The sequence below is a fragment of the Macrosteles quadrilineatus genome, unplaced genomic scaffold (genome assembly GCF_028750875.1).
Source record: "Macrosteles quadrilineatus isolate MER2022 unplaced genomic scaffold, UCM_ALF_1.0 Scaffold_9__3_contigs__length_116548681, whole genome shotgun sequence".
Classification (NCBI taxonomy): domain Eukaryota; kingdom Metazoa; phylum Arthropoda; class Insecta; order Hemiptera; family Cicadellidae; genus Macrosteles; species Macrosteles quadrilineatus.
In genome coordinates, this window is record NW_026542602.1 from 111,112,716 (window position 1) to 111,130,042 (window position 17,327).

Here is a 17,327-nt window from a genome sequence, read left to right on the forward strand (position 1 = left end):
GAACCGGTAAAATTTTTCCTCCAGTAGTATCGTGTGATATTCTTGTTATGTGATTTGTATCTTTCAACTGATATTACATTACTTATTCCGCTCAGTTAATATTTTGTGTTAACTTCACTATAATCCACATAGAACATCAGTGCGTTGATCTGGAATATTGTTTCCAATGCCTCCTGTGCCTCGTCTCTCGTCATCCTCCTACTGGATCCCGCCAAACCGTCGAATCAGCACTATGAACAGCACAGGCACCTCATCCAGCGCCGGGGACTCTGGGGACTCCAGGAGTTCAAAGGACTCCACTCCTCGTAACTACGTGGACCCGTGGGACCTGGAGAACTACGCCTACCTACGTCGTCACTGCGCCGACGCTGAGGACTCAGACCCTGTGGTATCCTTGTCTACCAATGGTCTCGACTCGGCACACTCAGACTTCTACTTCGTCCCAGCGAGACAACCTCTGGCTCAGATACCTCAGCCTTACAGGTAATCAGATAAGAACAGATGTTTACAACTCGCAGACCGTGGATATGAAGCTACAGTACTGAAGGATGGCTGATAAATGAATAACATAAAAGCTTACTGTATTAGATCGACTGGCTCTTTAGCCAGTTATTTATTGAGACCACAAGCATAAAGAATTCGTTGTGTCCAATTTTAAAATCCTAATTGCTAGGCGAGCGCTATATCCACTCAGCTACTCAACTATACAGTAAAATACATTGAGTGTTTGACGGAGATCAGAAATAAAAGAGATAAACAATGTGAATATCTGGTACTTTTACACAATAGTTATTAGTGTAACTAGTGTGGGAAGTGGCACTTTGCTGTAGATGAGAGAAATTTTTACGCACGAGCCGCAGGCGAGGTGGAAAGTTTCTCGAGTGCAGCAAAAGCAATTTGCGCTCGTGTTACACATGATATTTTTTCTACAGTTACTATAAAGCATAGAAATGATTAGTCTTTCCAACACTATACAACACGTGTTTGAATCGTCCACGCATTACGTGCCTAATAAAAGTAAACTGTTTTATGTTGTTTGGTTGTAATACTGGAGTGCGGCACAAGTAAGTAAATGCATCAATTAGCTATTTGGCGTACTAAAATCAGTGCAAGGAAGCCCACTTTGTCAGGTAACTGTAGGGAAAATATATTTATGTATCAAATACCAGCTTAATGAATCTCTATAAAGAATCCTGGCAGTGTGGACTAACTGATCAATAATTAGCAGTTCAAACAATATCTACTTATCAAGCTCCCCTGATTTCAGCTAGCTTAACTCCTTTAATGGAGTAGGCAATACAGTACATTGATATTCATGTATTTTGCGTCTGATTCATTTTCTCAAATGTAACTCACTGTAAAACCCCAAAACGTTTAAAAACTAGACATTTTCGTGTTTAAATAACATAATTTTTAGTTTGCCATACTTCTAGGTTATACCAATGCTTATAGACCTTGTTGAGTATTATAAAAGAAAACCATAGTAATTGAATTTCAGACCAAAACAAACCCTCGAAAAAAATGTTTTCAGACACCTTTGGTGTAATTTAAGCCAGGTAAAAAAATCGGGACTATAATTGAGATATGATTATTAAGACTCATTAATACACAATGATACCTAGCACGAGGAAAACTATTTCAATTTAAGAGCCAAATTAAATAATTACTTTTGCGTATTTTTGAGTTCATGGAGGGTAGTGACGAGGATTTTGACAATTTGTCGGCAATGTGAAGGCTATAACAATAAAGGGTTCATTAAAATATGTCGTTTTATAGAAGTTGAAACTCTGTACTAAATGTATCATAATACTTTTAAACTAAGTAGTTCTCATAATAATTGAATGTCATTATTTTTAAATATACAGGGTGTCTCGGAACTGTCTGCCAATATTTTAGGGCATTGCTCTTGGGTAAGAAACATACCTAAATAGCATATTTAAATTGTCCGGAAGTCCTTAGTTACTCACACATCCACCATTTTGTTTTTTTTCAGTTATTTTTTTTCTAAAGTATGGTTAAACATACGAAATGGAAACTTTGCACAAACATTTATGACAACTAGACAAAGCCACCAAAAAAGTTTGAAGATTTTTCAAATTCATAAAACAAAATGGCGGCCATTTAAAATTTTGTTTCTTAAATAACTCGAAAACCGTTGATTTTACCAAAATTTTACAAAAGTAATGTTTTTAAAGCAATGTTATTACAAATCAATTGACACCTTATTCTTAAATATTGGACGAGTATTAACTGAGATATGGCAGTTTTAGTGATACGTGACCGCTTTCAGCATGCGCTGCAACTAACCTCCAGCAGTCACGTATCACTAAAACTGCCATATCTCAGTTAATACCCGTATAATCTTAAAGATTAAGGTGTCGATCGATTTGTAATAACGTTGCCTTAAAAACGTTATTCATGTAAAATGTTGGTAAAATCAACGGTTTTTGAGTCATTTAAGAAACAAAAATTTAAACGGCCGCCATTTTGTTTTATGAATTTTAAAAATCGTCATAATTTTTTGGTAGCTTTTTCTGGTTGTCATAAATGTTTGCGCAAAGTTTCCATTTCGTATGTTTAACCATTCTTTAGAAAAACATAATAACTGAAAAAAATTAAATGGCGGCTGTGTGAGTAACTAAGGACTTCCAGACAATTTAAATATGATATTTAGGTATGTTTCTTACCCAGGGGCAATGCCCTAAAATATTGGTAGAGATTTCCGGGACACCCATATTGTAAATATTCTGTTAGAAAACTAAACAAAATAAACAAAACAACAGTAGCTATCTAAGGTAATTTCTCCTTAATTAATATGTTAGTTCCCAAATCAATTTCTAATTTTAACTGTAAAGGCCAGTAATTTATTAAAATTCTCTATGGATTCATAAACGTTTTGTGAACATGTATTCAAAGTGTCAGCCTACAAATGTGATATTGGACAGGCTCAAGTAGCTAAGAGGTGCATTAGGAAGATTGACATCAGCCAGGCAGGCTTTCACACTATTTACACTACACGAGTCAACAGAGTATCACATTTACATTTTATCCGAATACCTTAGGATTTCCTTATCCAAAAATGTAAACACTGGACGCTAAAAGAAGAGTCTTCCTACAAAGATGACGCAGTGTGTCAGTGACTGTTACACAAATCAAATACATATTGTGTATAAGTCAATAAGACAACAGAAAGAAGAAACAGATAGTCTGATGCTGAATTGAAATGCATGATAAGAGATGTTAAACATTTTTACGGTGTAAAATTTAGAATTTTTAATCAAACAAAATATGATTATTTGCGATTAAAAGTAGGAATGGATATGTTAGTATTTATTTCATCTGTTTTGGTCAAAACAACTTTCAGGATCATAAAACAATCCTACAAACAATTTACTGGTAAATAATGCTATTGACTTTCAATTACTCTAAAGGTACAGTTGAGTTATTTAACTAGAGAAGTTATAGTGGACTGTGTGGTCAAATTTTGAGGTCAAATCAAAACGAACTGTCGTATCCATAAAACATACAATATCTTAATTTTAAAATAGACTTTCTACTTAACCCTCTTCTTTAATAAAGTCATATTGAACTTTTACAGTTAAATTAAAAAGCCTAATTCCGATATAATTCCAAATAAACTAATAATAACCTGTCATAAAATTAGTGTCTCCGAAAATAATCATCTAACTGATATAATATAAAACTGTTATAGGCCTATCAACTTGTAATATTATACTGTTCATTATTATAAAAAATTAGATTTTTTATGATTAAGGTACAAAATAAACTATTAAGACATTATTTATGATATTGGTTTCGTTTGAAAACTCATCACCACTCGGCCTCGTGGTTTTATGACCTTATTTAATAAAGACAGCTGGTCCATATACGGGTTTTATACTTCATTACCATAACGTTAAAATGAAATATGTACACTTGTATTAATAGCCAAAGCCTAAATATTCAAAGTATTTGTACTTTCTATGTTTTTCATCTCTTTAGGCCTCGAAGGTCTTCACTGATGGTAACGGCTGAGGAAGCAGCAGCGGCTCTCATAGAGGAGGAAGACTTCTACAACCCCCGCTGTGAGATGAGACCTCCACCTTGTGTACACCAGGTGGCCAGACGACACTCTTGTGCTCCTGCCATGACTGCCTGCACCGACCATCTCCTCAGTCTACATCCTGGTAAGTCCCTTGCCGTTTTATGTTCAGTAAGCTCTCATAGAGGAGGAAGACTTCTACAACCCTCGCTGTGAGATGAGACCTCCACCTTGTGTACACCAGGTGGCCAGACGACACTCTTGTGCTCCTGCCATGACTGCCTGCACCGACCATCTCCTCAGTCTACATCCTGGTAAGTCCCTTGTCGTTTTATGCATGCTCTCATAGAGGAGGAAGACTTCTACAACCCCCGCTGTGAGATGAGACCTCCACCTTGTGTACACCAGGTGGCCAGACGACACTCGTGTGCTCCTGCCATGACTGCCTGCACCGACCATCTCCTCAGTCTACATCCTGGTAAGTCCCTTGTCGTTTTATGCATGCTCTCATAGAGGAGGAAGACTTCTACAACCCCCGCTGTGAGATGAGACCTCCACCTTGTGTACACCAGGTGGCCAGACGACACTCTTGTGCTCCTGCCATGACTGCCTGCACCGACCATCTCCTCAGTCTACATCCTGGTAAGTCCCTTGCCGTTTTATGTTCAGTAAGCTCTCATAGAGGAGGAAGACTTCTACAACCCCCGCTGTGAGATGAGACCTCCACCTTGTGTACACCAGGTGGCCAGACGACACTCTTGTGCTCCTGCCATGACTGCCTGCACCGACCATCTCCTCAGTCTACATCCTGGTAAGTCCCTTGTCGTTTTATGCATGCTCTCATAGAGGAGGAAGACTTCTACAACCCCCGCTGTGAGATGAGACCTCCACCTTGTGTACACCAGGTGGCCAGACGACACTCTTGTGCTCCTGCCATGACTGCCTGCACCGACCATCTCCTCAGTCTACACTCTACATCCTGGTAAGTCCCTTGCCGTTTTATGTTCAGTAAGCTCTCATAGAGGAGGAAAACTTCTAAAACCCCCGCTGTGAGATGAGACCTCCACCTTGTGTACACCATGTGGCCGGACGACACTCTTGTGCTCCTGCCATGACTGCCTGCATCGACCAGTATGTAGCTGCCTCCAAGTCTTTTAAAGCGTTAAAAACGGTCGAAAATATCCATTTTTTTAAATTTTGTAACTCTGTGACCATTTACTTTAACAAGATAATGAATAGGAACAAAATTAAAAGAACCAAATTGTCTTAAATCGTGTCCTCTCCTATCACAAACGCAAAGCAATAAGCATTTTATACTTCCATCCCCGTATGAAGGACGGGTACTCTGCTAGTATTTAATAAAAACCAAAAAAGTTCCAATTTTCCAGCTATTACCCCCACCCCTCCTTCCGCCCACGAACTAAAACCCAACGCTAAATTTTTACCGAACATCATACAATATGTGGACAATACTGAAAAAGTTGGTGACAAAAGTGTGCTTTTTTTTTGAACGTCCAGGTTTGGGTCTAATTTCACCGTACAGAAAAAAGAAACAGCTTACTTCAGCCAGTAAAAACTCTACAAAGATCGTGACTTTATTGACAGCCAGTAATCCTATTATGTTAACAACTTACCTCGCTTTAGAAGTGCATCCATAGCACTTAGTGAAGTGCTAAATATCTAATGTCCAAGGTACGTTCAGTACGGTATCCTTTCACCAGTACTTCCAGAAACATTCGTACCACTTTTTCCTTTCATCAGTGTCTAATTCTTCGCAGCTTCATTTATGATGGAGATCCCCCAGCTTCATTATGCATTACTTTTCCCCACGCGAGTTTCTCGCCAGCCGCCGCCGGTCTGATACCGTTTGTCCCACCTGAGGCCGGTTAGACGAGACTTGATGATAGTGAGAGTGTCTTGCCGCTCGAGATTCAGGACGAGAACTCGTCCCTCTGACCTGACGCAACGCATCCTTCCTGTGACAAACATGGGTACAAGTTTTCCTTTAACTTACAGTCACAGTTGGTAACCTTGATTAGTGACTTATGGTACTGAGTTAGGTGAATGCCTAATTATAGCTTTTGCTTGAGGATTTTTGGTGGATTACAATCTTTAAATGTATTTTTTTGTGTGTTTTATAAGAGGAAATCTACAATAGCAAGCCAGTTAGTTCTACCAGTTAGTTCTTCTTTAGAAAACCAGAAACAGAAAGTACACACTGATCACACTAAACTCTGTCTTAAATTTATCCATAAGTATGTTAAATCTATAAAGGAGTATTTCTAATACCTATATGGTTGTATGAAAATGTTTTCGTACTGAACCGCACTACAAGTGTTTACGGGAAAGAGTATGTTCTCCACAAGAGTTGTATCATTGACTATAGTGGTTAATAGTCAATAGCTGTATACACATTGGCTTGAACTGTAGGCAGATAGATGTAGTGACTTGCTAATATTGATTGACCCTGAAAACCGAAGTGGACATCGGACATTTTAACTGAAATGAACGATCTGTAGCCTGTATTTGACTGGGAATTTAATTTGGTCAAATTTCTCAGATGTAAACTTGTAACTCTATAACGTTACTATTGAGGTATCTAAACTAAACCAAATCTCTAATATAATGCCTTTGTGTGTCCATCATAGAATACAATAAAGGCCGTAAAGGTACAAAATAGGTAATCTTCAGTTGTTTTAAAATATTTATGTATAAAAAATTAAACTTTTCACACTTTGTATCTGTTGCCAACGTATATTTATTGCATGAAAGAGACGTTTAAAATCACACTTTCAATAAATTTGAGCAACGAGAAGTTGTTATAGTCTATCAAAATATCTGCATAGCAAGGTGGACCTTTCGTATGATTTCCTCAGTTAAGATTTAGCACCCTGTGAGAGTTTTACAGTGGTAAGTGGAGCATTTCCTATTGAACGTGGCAATAAAATCAATTACATTGACCAGTATGGCGTGTTTCATGGAGACAATCTCTAGCTCTTCTGACCTGGAAAAGAATCGTACCCAAAGTGGAACCCTGGGGGACTCCACCACGTTCGTTGTGGTCCGATGGTTTAACGTTGCTAGAAGCTCGATATGACTTATACAGCAGTCATACATTGAGTGAATTTCGATCCTTCTTTTAAACCAAACTAATGTGTGAAACGTGCAGCTATTGTTTCACCATTTAAACTTGATGTACAACAGAATTTGTTTAGAGATGTAGTGTTTAATATAAACTAGTTGTTTAGTAGAAACCTGGTTCTACCCCTTTTAGGCGTTGTTGAATTAAAATCTGCACTCTATGGGATATAGTGCAACCCATTTTCTAAAGTTATATGTATAGATTGAGGTCTGTTGGTTTGTTTCTTATTTTTTTCTAGCTCTGTATGGTGTGCTGCTAAGAGATTTAGGGAACTGTGTTAATTACATTCAATGCACTTTCGCATGGTATTTGTGAATCAAGATGGATGGTATACTAAGCTCGTAAAACTTATAAATCTTCATAAAGAGATATTACTCATTTTTTGTCAATATTTTCTTACGTTATCTATACTTTTAATCCATTGCATTTAATGATTTATATTTATTTTACAAGTACATTGTAGATGTTAAAATGGTGATGTTAGGCACATTAGTTTTTCAACTTCATAAATCAAGCATAATTTAATGTGTTTTATCGCTTCTGTCAGCTTTTTCGAACAGCTTGAAGTAAAATCGTTATAATATTAGATATGTATCACCGGCTAACACTTTGGATGAGCCAAATTTCTATTTAGACGGCACAAAAATGACATGGGATTGGAAACGCAATGCTTTTTTTAATAATCATCCCATTTAATTTCACGTTTTGAACTATGTCCTTTGCTAAACACGAACTTCGTATTTAAATGTTATTTTGCCGATATTAAAAAAATAATCAAGACAAAAGTTTACTTGCCGATGGTTTGAGTGACCCTGAACTTGAACTACTTTCTTATTTTCTCTGTGCATTTCACACGCTCTTCGGCTATTTACACACACGTGTGAACTAGAGGCTGAGCGATAGTGAAACTTTAATAAAACAATTGTCTTGTCGTAATACATCGTCAAATTATTGTATCCATTCATTTTGCATTTCTTAAAATTATAATACTCGACTACGCTGAATATAATATATAGATGTTTATTATTTCTAACCCTGATTGCGTTAATTCTTCTACGTTGCCACTAGGGCATAAATCTAGTTGCACTCAGATTAGGTAAAAAAATATTAGTATACTTTTTTATTTTTAACATTAAATTAATATGATATATCTTCGAACAATACGATCATTTTTATCAGTTAGTTTCTCTTGCTATCTATAAATGTGACCTAAGGGGGTTACATACTAGGCTGTCGAATTCGTAATCTAAGTTACAAATAGTTATTGCTACCCCTGCTTGAACTCATTAGACGTTTGTTGTTTCCGGCAATCGCTCGACTTTCTCCACAATCGCTTGATGGTTCCTGCCGATGTAATCAGTCACATAATTGAGCGGAGCGAGCGAAGCGAGCGAAGCTCTTTGAGATCGGACCTTATGCAAACTATGTAATCAATTAACTCAATAACGGCTGAACATATTGAATCCAAACTTACCAGGGGTATTACGACAAATATTTTTGATGTTTCGAAACAAACAAACTTCAAATTGATGATACCTGTACAATTTAAGACCGACATAAAATTTGCAATGTTTAACATGAGTCTTATGAGTTGCCATGATGGTTACGAGATAACAACGTAGATGTAAACAAAGAATCGTAGCGTATGTGACTCGACATTCTGTACCCACGGGCACCTCAGCTTGCACATGCACATATGGCCAATTTACAAAAGACAGTACAAAAGAAAAGGAGTCCGATGAATAACATTAAGCGTTGATTAACAATACACCGATTGGCATAATTTCTGGCGGCCTTACCGAATTATTCCAAGCAGATTATTTCTTTTAATTGTTGTTATTAGTTTTGTGGTAAATATTAGTCCGGAGTGTGGTAACTGTTTATGACGATTAGATTAAGGTATCTACAATCTTAAAATGCTATGGGAAGGGAGGAAAACAGGTCCGAAACGTAGGAAGTGGTAAAGAAAGTAGTCAAGGCGAGCAGTCCGGAGTGTGGGAACTGTTTATAAGGATTAGATTAAGGTATCTGCAATCTTAAAATGCAATGGGAAGGGAGGGAAACAGGTCCGCGACGTAGGAAGAGGTGAAGGAAGTAGTAAAGGCGAGCACTGTGGAGTCTGGGAACTGGAAACCAATTGTAACAGTTCGATTTCTGTATCTGAAATTGAAATTCTGAAATGCTATGAGATGGGATGGAAAGATGTCCAAGACATAGGAACTGGTTAAAGAATTAGTAAATGCTAGCAGTGCGGAGTGTGGGAAATGTTGTTGGCAATTAGATTAATGTATTTAAAATACTAAAATGCAATGGAAAGAGTTGACAACACGTCCATGACGTAGGAAGTAGTAATGTTTAGCATCGCAGAGTGTGGGAACCGTTTGTGGCAGTTAGATTAATGTATCCGTAATACTTAAATGCTATGAGAAGGGAAGGAAACAATGACGTAGGAAATGGTGAAGGAAGTAGTAAAGGCTGGCATCGCAGAATGGGGAATGATTTTGTCTCCAGGTGCTTAGTTTATAAACAGTAAAAGAGAGTATTCAAATTGAAAACTATAGAAACTGTATTTCCGAAGCAGGAATTCATTATTTTCAAATATTATTAACGGTAGCCTATCCTAAATAAATACAGTGATTTGCTGGGCTTGCACACCAAAGTCCAGTTGCGACTACAATAAATAAATAATTATCTAAGATTTTATAGAAGTCCACTTAAACTAAGGCGTGTAAATAATTGGTTAGGCTTGAACAGTTACGATTACGATGCGTAGGCCTAATGCCTAGACTGCTAGGCCTATACAGAAGTTCAGTTATAGCTATTTATTATAATTAAATATTTAACTAAACTTGTTAACTTGTGTTGTCCAATTTATAACTTATAAGTGTGGAAGTAATTTTCTCTGTGCAGGTATACAGACACAGTTACAATTACACATGCCAATGTTGTAAATATATGTTCAGTAATTTATGCCTGTTTGTTTAAATGTATATATTTTTTATTTGAAAGTCTGACGCCATCAATCCATTTTGGGTAAAAGATGAAGATAATAAGGTAATAATTACAAAAAGTAGAGCCTAGACTGCTTGGCCTGTACGGGAGTTTAGTTATAAAATCAGCTTGATGTAATATTCCTATTTTTTCCGTAATACTATAAGATGAATTATTACAGCTAACAGAACAGCATGTTGGCATTTTTATGTCAGGTTGGAAATTTAGTACAACCCAATAAATAGGCTTTACATCAACACAGTGCAGGTTCTCAAATTAAATTGCCATAGTCTAATATAAAAACGTCTTTTATATATGATTTTAATAATTTTGTTGTACAGTAGTTTATTATGCATATACAGTATTTTACTTAATCATGCTGTAATTTAGCATGAGGAATAAATATATTCTTGTTTAATTAATCAATTCTATATCCAGTGCCGTCTTTAAAATCTAATCTATTTATTGAGTACAGTTGGCCTATTTTGGCAACGGGACGGAGCTAGCACAAACATCACCAATTCAATGCCACTAGCGTCGCGGCAACCACCATCTTTTTCAGGGCATCATCAGCTCGTGAAATTAGCCACGCCTTATTTCCTGTGGTTACCATTGACTATGGTATTGCTATATATAGTCACCTTCTTCTGTCATTCTGTTCGCTGAGCAAAGTTTACTAATTGGCTAAATGTTTTAGTTAGAGAAAATGAGAAGGAAGCCTATAAGCCTATTACATAAATGGGAGCTAAACAAACATTAGGATATTGACAAAATAATACTTATCTTTATGCTATTACAAACACACAGTTTTACAAGTACTCATAGTACTTGTAAAACTAACTAACTAAATCAGCGACAAGTACTCATATATACAAGTAAAAATCAATGACCTAATAGAAACAGCTGACTGGATTCATATTTCCTTTAACTCTTCCACCCAAGCACGAGAATTCAATTGGATTGTTGCTATGGTGACGTCATCATGTATTCAATTTGAATCATGAAAACAAATTAAAGTTATTTGTTTTTATCAAAGCTTGCTTACTCCGCTCAATTGGCGGACCTGAGGCCGCATTCCTAGTTAGCAACTGTTGGTAATTAATTTCTCCGCTCCACTGCGTTTGGAACGTTTTTGCGCAAACCGTTTCCGTGGCTCCTCTTTTGTAACATGAATGGGTTTGTCAACATTCCTTCAGACACAGCTGTCTAGTGGTTGGTTGATCACGAAATGGACAACACTCTTAATTTTAATGGTAACAGTCTATTAATCCCCGAGCAGAAACTACACATATTTGATCATGGTGGAGCATGACATGCAGGAATATTATAGGTGGCCATGTCAGTTCCCTAACCTTACCTAAGCTAAATTACGCAATGGGCATTTGAAGGAGACGATTGTCAAATGTGTTAGTTGTATACACAGATATGAAACAGTTTAATAACGGGGTTGAAAACTCGCGATCTCGTCCCAACCATCACAAGGTTTGGCGTCCGGATTGGGCTGTATGCTCACCAGTAGAAAAGGGTTGATATCTAGGTTAGGGGAGTTGAGTTTTTTTCTCCCTTCATGAAATTTTATTAGCAAACATTAATTTTAGTGAAAGATATTGCGAATTACATACCACTTTTGCCTGTATTTTATTGTGAACATATTTTTTTACACCAACACCAAGCCGAATACTTAAACCTTCAATTCTTCTAAGGATGTGAGTGTCTGAGAATTTCTTTAGGTTCGAGCATTTCGTTTTCATACCATAGATAAAATATTACAAATTTAGACATTTTAGTGATGTTTCCTTTACCACTCACTCTTCATACACATAACTTGCAAAAATATTGTAGTAAAATAGTCTATAGCGGCTTTAGATTATCACTATCACTATCACAGATCATTGTAGCTGAAATAAAGTCTATAGCTTTTTCGTTTTTGAATGGCTACACCATACCGATTTTACATTTCTGTACTTGTACGACCGACTCCTTGACATGTGATATGTTGAGGATTTGAAGTATTACAAAAGGCACGGAGGTGTGATATCGTGGGATGTGACGTGTGTAAAGCTTATTATGCAGATCTGCGCGGCAATCCTCTTCTTACCTCCTACCCACGATAGAATCTCAACTACGCACCAAAGTTCTGATATAGAGGCTCCTTTAAGGTGTAATATAAGCCTTGCTGTACAGTAATTAGGATTTGGAAAAATCCAACTATACTTCAGGTGAACGAATTAATGGTTTTCGAACCACTTCCTTGGTAATTTAAGTGTATTTCCATTAACTACTATCATTTAATCATCCAAAAGTTTTCAAAAAAACTACTTTAGAGGTACCTAAAAATATATTGATCCAATTCAAAACAATCTTTAAAAAATTCTACTCTTCATCTAGTGTACTGGATTTAAGAATTTAAAAGTATGGCACTCTTTTGTATATGATAATGAGCATTCTTCTAAAGAAGTGAAAGATTCCTAGATACCATTTTATAATTCTTTTTAATATTTTTTATATATTTACATTTCTTGATGTGATCCTACATTTAATTAGGGTATACAATAATATTAACTGGAAAATGTTGAAATATTTTACTAACGTGTCACAGGTTTACTTAGGAATATTTTTAAACCTAGTACTTTATCATTAGTTGTTGACAAAAATATAAATTAAAATATGGTAATATCGAGAAAGTTGTGGTCCTACAACTAAGTTTTTTATTATAATCATATTTTATACTTTTAAATTCAGCAAACTGCTAAAATCATTTGGCAACGTAAAATATTCGTGAAACATACATACGTGACTTGTCCATTGGTTAGAGAGCGGACCTCCTGCTCTAGACGTCAGGTTCAAATCCCACCAATCACCTATGAATGCATTTTTGATTGTACTAAGTCCATTACTGATTCGGGGCCCACCTTGAGTTAAATGTCCTCTTACAAATAAAACAAAAGAAAATAGGTCCCTCAGACCAAACTAACCTTCTCTGCACTAGAGAACACCCTCCAATAAACAACATCTCATAGGTGTGATTAGGCATTTATGTTGTTAGAGATCAACTACCTATATACTCATAAGTCCAAACATATCGATACACCCAGTTGTCATGTTTATCAGCATCAGCAATGAGGTTAATGTCACTCAACTGACAGTAGCAATCCTCGACTCCCATGGTGCAACCAGCGCGGGAACATCTGATTCTTAGGTGCCCTCTTTTCTTTCAGGAGTTCCCACATCGCTTTCAATGGTTCGGTTGAGACACCTCTTGAACGCAATTTTCACACCAGCTGTGTAGGCTATTTGTTCTTAAAACTTTTCTTTTATATATATTTTTTGTCTTTGGCAAAAATTAAGATCACTTGACTCAAAGCCTTAAGCAAATCAGATATTTTATTTTGAATTTAAAGAAAAATTTTCAACAATAGACCTAAATAAACCTACTTCAATTGGTACGTAGATTTTTTATCAAAACAGCATTTAATTAACTCGCTCTATAGAAAAATAACCCACACGACCAATCTTATATGCATTTGCAACTGCGTAACAAATTTGCACGTACCTCATGAATGTCAACCGGATCTTGGAGAGGTTTTGCCTAAAATAACTGAAATTTACAGATTTGTCTATTCATTTGACCTAGAATTTGATATTTATTTATATCATAACTAAGCCTGACCTATTCCTGACTTGAGTGTGATTCTGAGCTCAGCATGATTTAGGACTGAGAGTTCATAAAATAAATTTTACTAGGCAGATTTTACTTTCAATTTGACAACTAAGTTGCTTCATAGTTTTTGTTTTAAGCTTATACAGTTCGAAGAAATATTTTAACATTTTTATTTCGTATTTCAATAAAGGTCCATCATAAGCCAATCTTTGAATGAAATATACAGAATATAGTTAACCTGCAAAACTTTACAACATATCCTCGGGCCTCGCTTTCACATATTCTACTGCAATTAAAACTCACTTTATCTTATTAGACAATCAAAACTATTATGAATGCCAATAACATGAATGAGAAAATAGAGACGTGAAGCAATAACGCGGAAAATGATGGCGCAAGAAGGTTGGTAACAATTTATCTTGAATCGGAGCTAGGTTGGCAGTATTGGGATCACCTGTCTTAATTGGACTATTGATGGTTCAATCCGTGTAGGAAGCCACCCGTTAGTTGTCTTTATTAGTTAACCATAAACACCATTATATTCTCTCACCTTGTTTTACTTCCTATCTGAGCGTGTGATAGCTGTCTTGTTAAATAGCGTGGACATATTTATACATCGAAGCATAAACTGCTTAATTATTCCTCAAGCACAAACACACAATTTACAATTTATCACGCTACTAAACTGTTTAAAAATTAGCGACAGGTGATCTATTTGTATGCTAGGCTAATCAGGTATACCTAAGCCTCTTCTTAAAATAAATTCAGTGCGACAATTTTACTTATATTAATTTATAGGTACACTTGTGAAAATGCTGCATCAAATTTAAAACAAGCTTTTATTGGTATTCACTATACAATGCATGTCATCAAAAACAACATGAATGCTTGTAACACCGTCGTGATCTTCAGGATACGTTGTGTCACATACTTCAGATGGTGTTGCATGGTTTTACTCAGAATATCCGAACTGTAGTTATTTCATATTTTCTATCGGGGCCAATACAAACAACAATCCATCATCGATTGATGTCCAAACGCATTACATATTTCACTGATTTGAGTTTACATGTTCTTATGCACCCTCAATCTGCGATGTAACTCCAATTGCCATTCACTTATACAAAAGGTTCCACAATTTTCCAGGATTATCGTATTTCGCCCCTCTCTCACTCCCAACACCGTTGACTAACCCTCGGCGTGGCCAATGGAGACCTCTGCCGTTGCTGCTGTTTTTGCAACCCACTCATTTCCAATTTGCACGGCGCGCCGTAGTGTCCACACTACGTTGTGTTGTTCGGATGTCGACCAGATGAGGTACGGTTTTGACGCACTTTCCACGGTTATAAGGCTTACAAAACACTTTCCACTTTAATATTCTCTTCAGAATTGTTGACAGGAGTGTGTTGGTACGGATCAGATTGGCTGAGTTGACGGTTTTTACCTAAAGAATGGGTCAGTAGAATGGATATATGTTTTTATTTAGTTTTTCGAGAACTTCATAAACAAGATTATTTTATTCATTCTAAATGATTCAAAACATTCGTGTGGATAACAGTTCCGTTTTAGTTTTTCCTTCTTAAGATACCACTAAAATATCACTGATAGCCAATCACCGTAGAATCCTGTTTTGTTCGGTGGACTGAATAAAGTGAAGTTAGTCATTGTCTAGCTAGTGGTGATTAAAGAGATAAAATAGCAAACCTCTCACACCAATGTTTCTTTTTTAAGTGCTTCTGATAGAGTAAAAATGTATTATATTCATAAAACTAAAAGTAACAACCAATTTCCCAATGTCTAGCGCTCATCAGGATCAAACCAACCTTTTATTTTGATACAGTGAGAGCTAAATATTCTGGATTAGTGTAAAAAATTGGCAACTTCCGGTAGTAGTTGAGTAAACGTCTCCAGATAGCAAATGATTCGATCTAAAACTCTCTAATTAATGGTAATATTTTGACAACTTGACCGGTACTCGCAATAAACTCATATGAGATGTAGAAGTGACGTGAATTAACATTTTTATCCATCCTTAAGTGCATATGCAGAATCTCACCTGTCATTCACATCAGAAGTGACCCATGCTGCTAATCATAAGACTGATTGGAAGAAATTAAACCGGTCACAACCGTTAGAGGACTTTCTCGACCAATCTTCTCGCACAATACTCGCACTTCGTCTCTTTTATACCCGTACTTCATCATACAAACAAACTATCTCGATCGTCTGCTATTTTTACACCTATGAACATATACTTTCTCCTTTCTTTGTGAACTACTTGGTGTTCTGAATGAACGGAAGCACTCTCATATTATCTGTTGCATCATATTTTTTTCTTGTATCGTTTTGAAGTCCTAAAAATTATTCTTAATTTCCTAGTAGTGAAGAGCGAAAACTAAAGAGACTGTAACAAATTATTTTCTTTGACCTTAACTGGCCATCTCTGGACCTTCTGGTCTGCGTAGTGATCTAAGCATTGCGAACTAATTTTATGGTATAAGTCACATGAACAAGCCAGTGAATACTGCATATTATATAGTGGAGGCGGTTGGTTTCGATCTGACTATGTCTAACTTGTCAGCCGAAGCTACCACAGTGCTACCTTGTTCGGTGAATTACTGATGTTTGGTGAACCCTACAATAACACAAACATAACTAGTAAACAAAATGCTGGATCAATGCTGCATCATTATCAAACTTAAGATAGTGACTTGAGATAGTGAGTTCTGGCATTACAGACTGTGTTAATGCATCTTCTACATCTGCAGGCGTAGTTAAAAGGCACGCCCGAACGTGCAAATGCTCAATCCTGACAAGCCAGTCTTGGTGGTTTAAAACTGGACCCAGCTGTCCTGGATCATTGGGATTTGAGTGAATGGTTAAAACCATTCCATAGGCTAATGCAACAGCTGTTCTACAAACGCTGCACTAGATATCTTACTACATACTGCATTCATCCTTCGCTAATATTTAAGTTGAAATTCGCCTTTTGGTGTTCTTATCTCAATAGGTGATTAAAATCATTCCGAATCATCAGGAACTCAAATCTCCTGTAAACTCTTCCCTGCGTTATACTTCTTCTTTGTCTCTCCTCAGGTAATTGTGTGAACCAATAGATGATCGGCCAGGGAGAGATCAGCTGATGTTACGGTGTTTACGTGGAAGTGGAAGCTTCCACAACTTCCTGCGCCTCCGGGCAGTTATGATCCTGCTTCCGGCTCGTAGTGCGGAACATGGTCGTTTGACAAGCTCCAAGGAACAGATGCATCGCGTTTCTTTGTTTTGTGAAAGTGTTTTAGTTGTGAGTAAAAGTTGGCAGTACCCGTAGTCTTGTAGTTTTGGCACGGTGTGATTTATATTTGAGGTGTGTATCCATGCCCAGTTCTGAAATGATTTTTATTACAATGTAATAAAATTTTATAATAACAACGATGTATCAATCAATCACAACTATTACGAAAGTTCATTTAGTAGCGTATTTAAGCTTAATA

General features: G+C 36.6%; 2 protein-coding genes across 2 annotated transcripts in view; both read left to right on the forward strand.

The window, feature by feature from the left end:
• On the forward strand, window positions 1–4,755 carry LOC129003731 (uncharacterized). Its single transcript, XM_054432027.1, has 5 exons — window positions 1–483; window positions 4,003–4,187; window positions 4,219–4,356; window positions 4,392–4,520; window positions 4,556–4,755. The coding sequence occupies exons 1-5, from the start codon at window positions 167–169 to the stop codon at window positions 4,753–4,755; spliced, it is 969 nt and encodes a 322-aa protein (XP_054288002.1). The 5' UTR covers window positions 1–166.
• Window positions 4,735–17,327, forward strand: part of LOC129004223 (uncharacterized) — a 25,558-nt gene continuing 12,965 nt past the window's right edge. The window contains exon 1 of the mRNA XM_054432710.1: window positions 4,735–4,853. Within this exon, the coding sequence (XP_054288685.1) occupies window positions 4,757–4,853 (97 nt within the window). The 5' untranslated portion in view covers window positions 4,735–4,756. The remainder of the gene's footprint in view (window positions 4,854–17,327) is intronic.

Excerpts from the sequence above, each read along its gene's own strand:
- LOC129003731 (XM_054432027.1), top strand. The coding sequence starts at position 167 with ATGCCTCCTGTGCCTCGTCTCTCGTCATCCTCCTACTGGATCCCGCCA. Across the intron at positions 4,188-4,218 it reads TCTCCTCAGTCTACATCCTG|CTCTCATAGAGGAGGAAGAC; the intron begins GTAAGTCCCTTG and ends ATGTTCAGTAAG. Across the intron at positions 4,521-4,555 it reads TCTCCTCAGTCTACATCCTG|AGGAGGAAGACTTCTACAAC; the intron begins GTAAGTCCCTTG and ends ATGCTCTCATAG.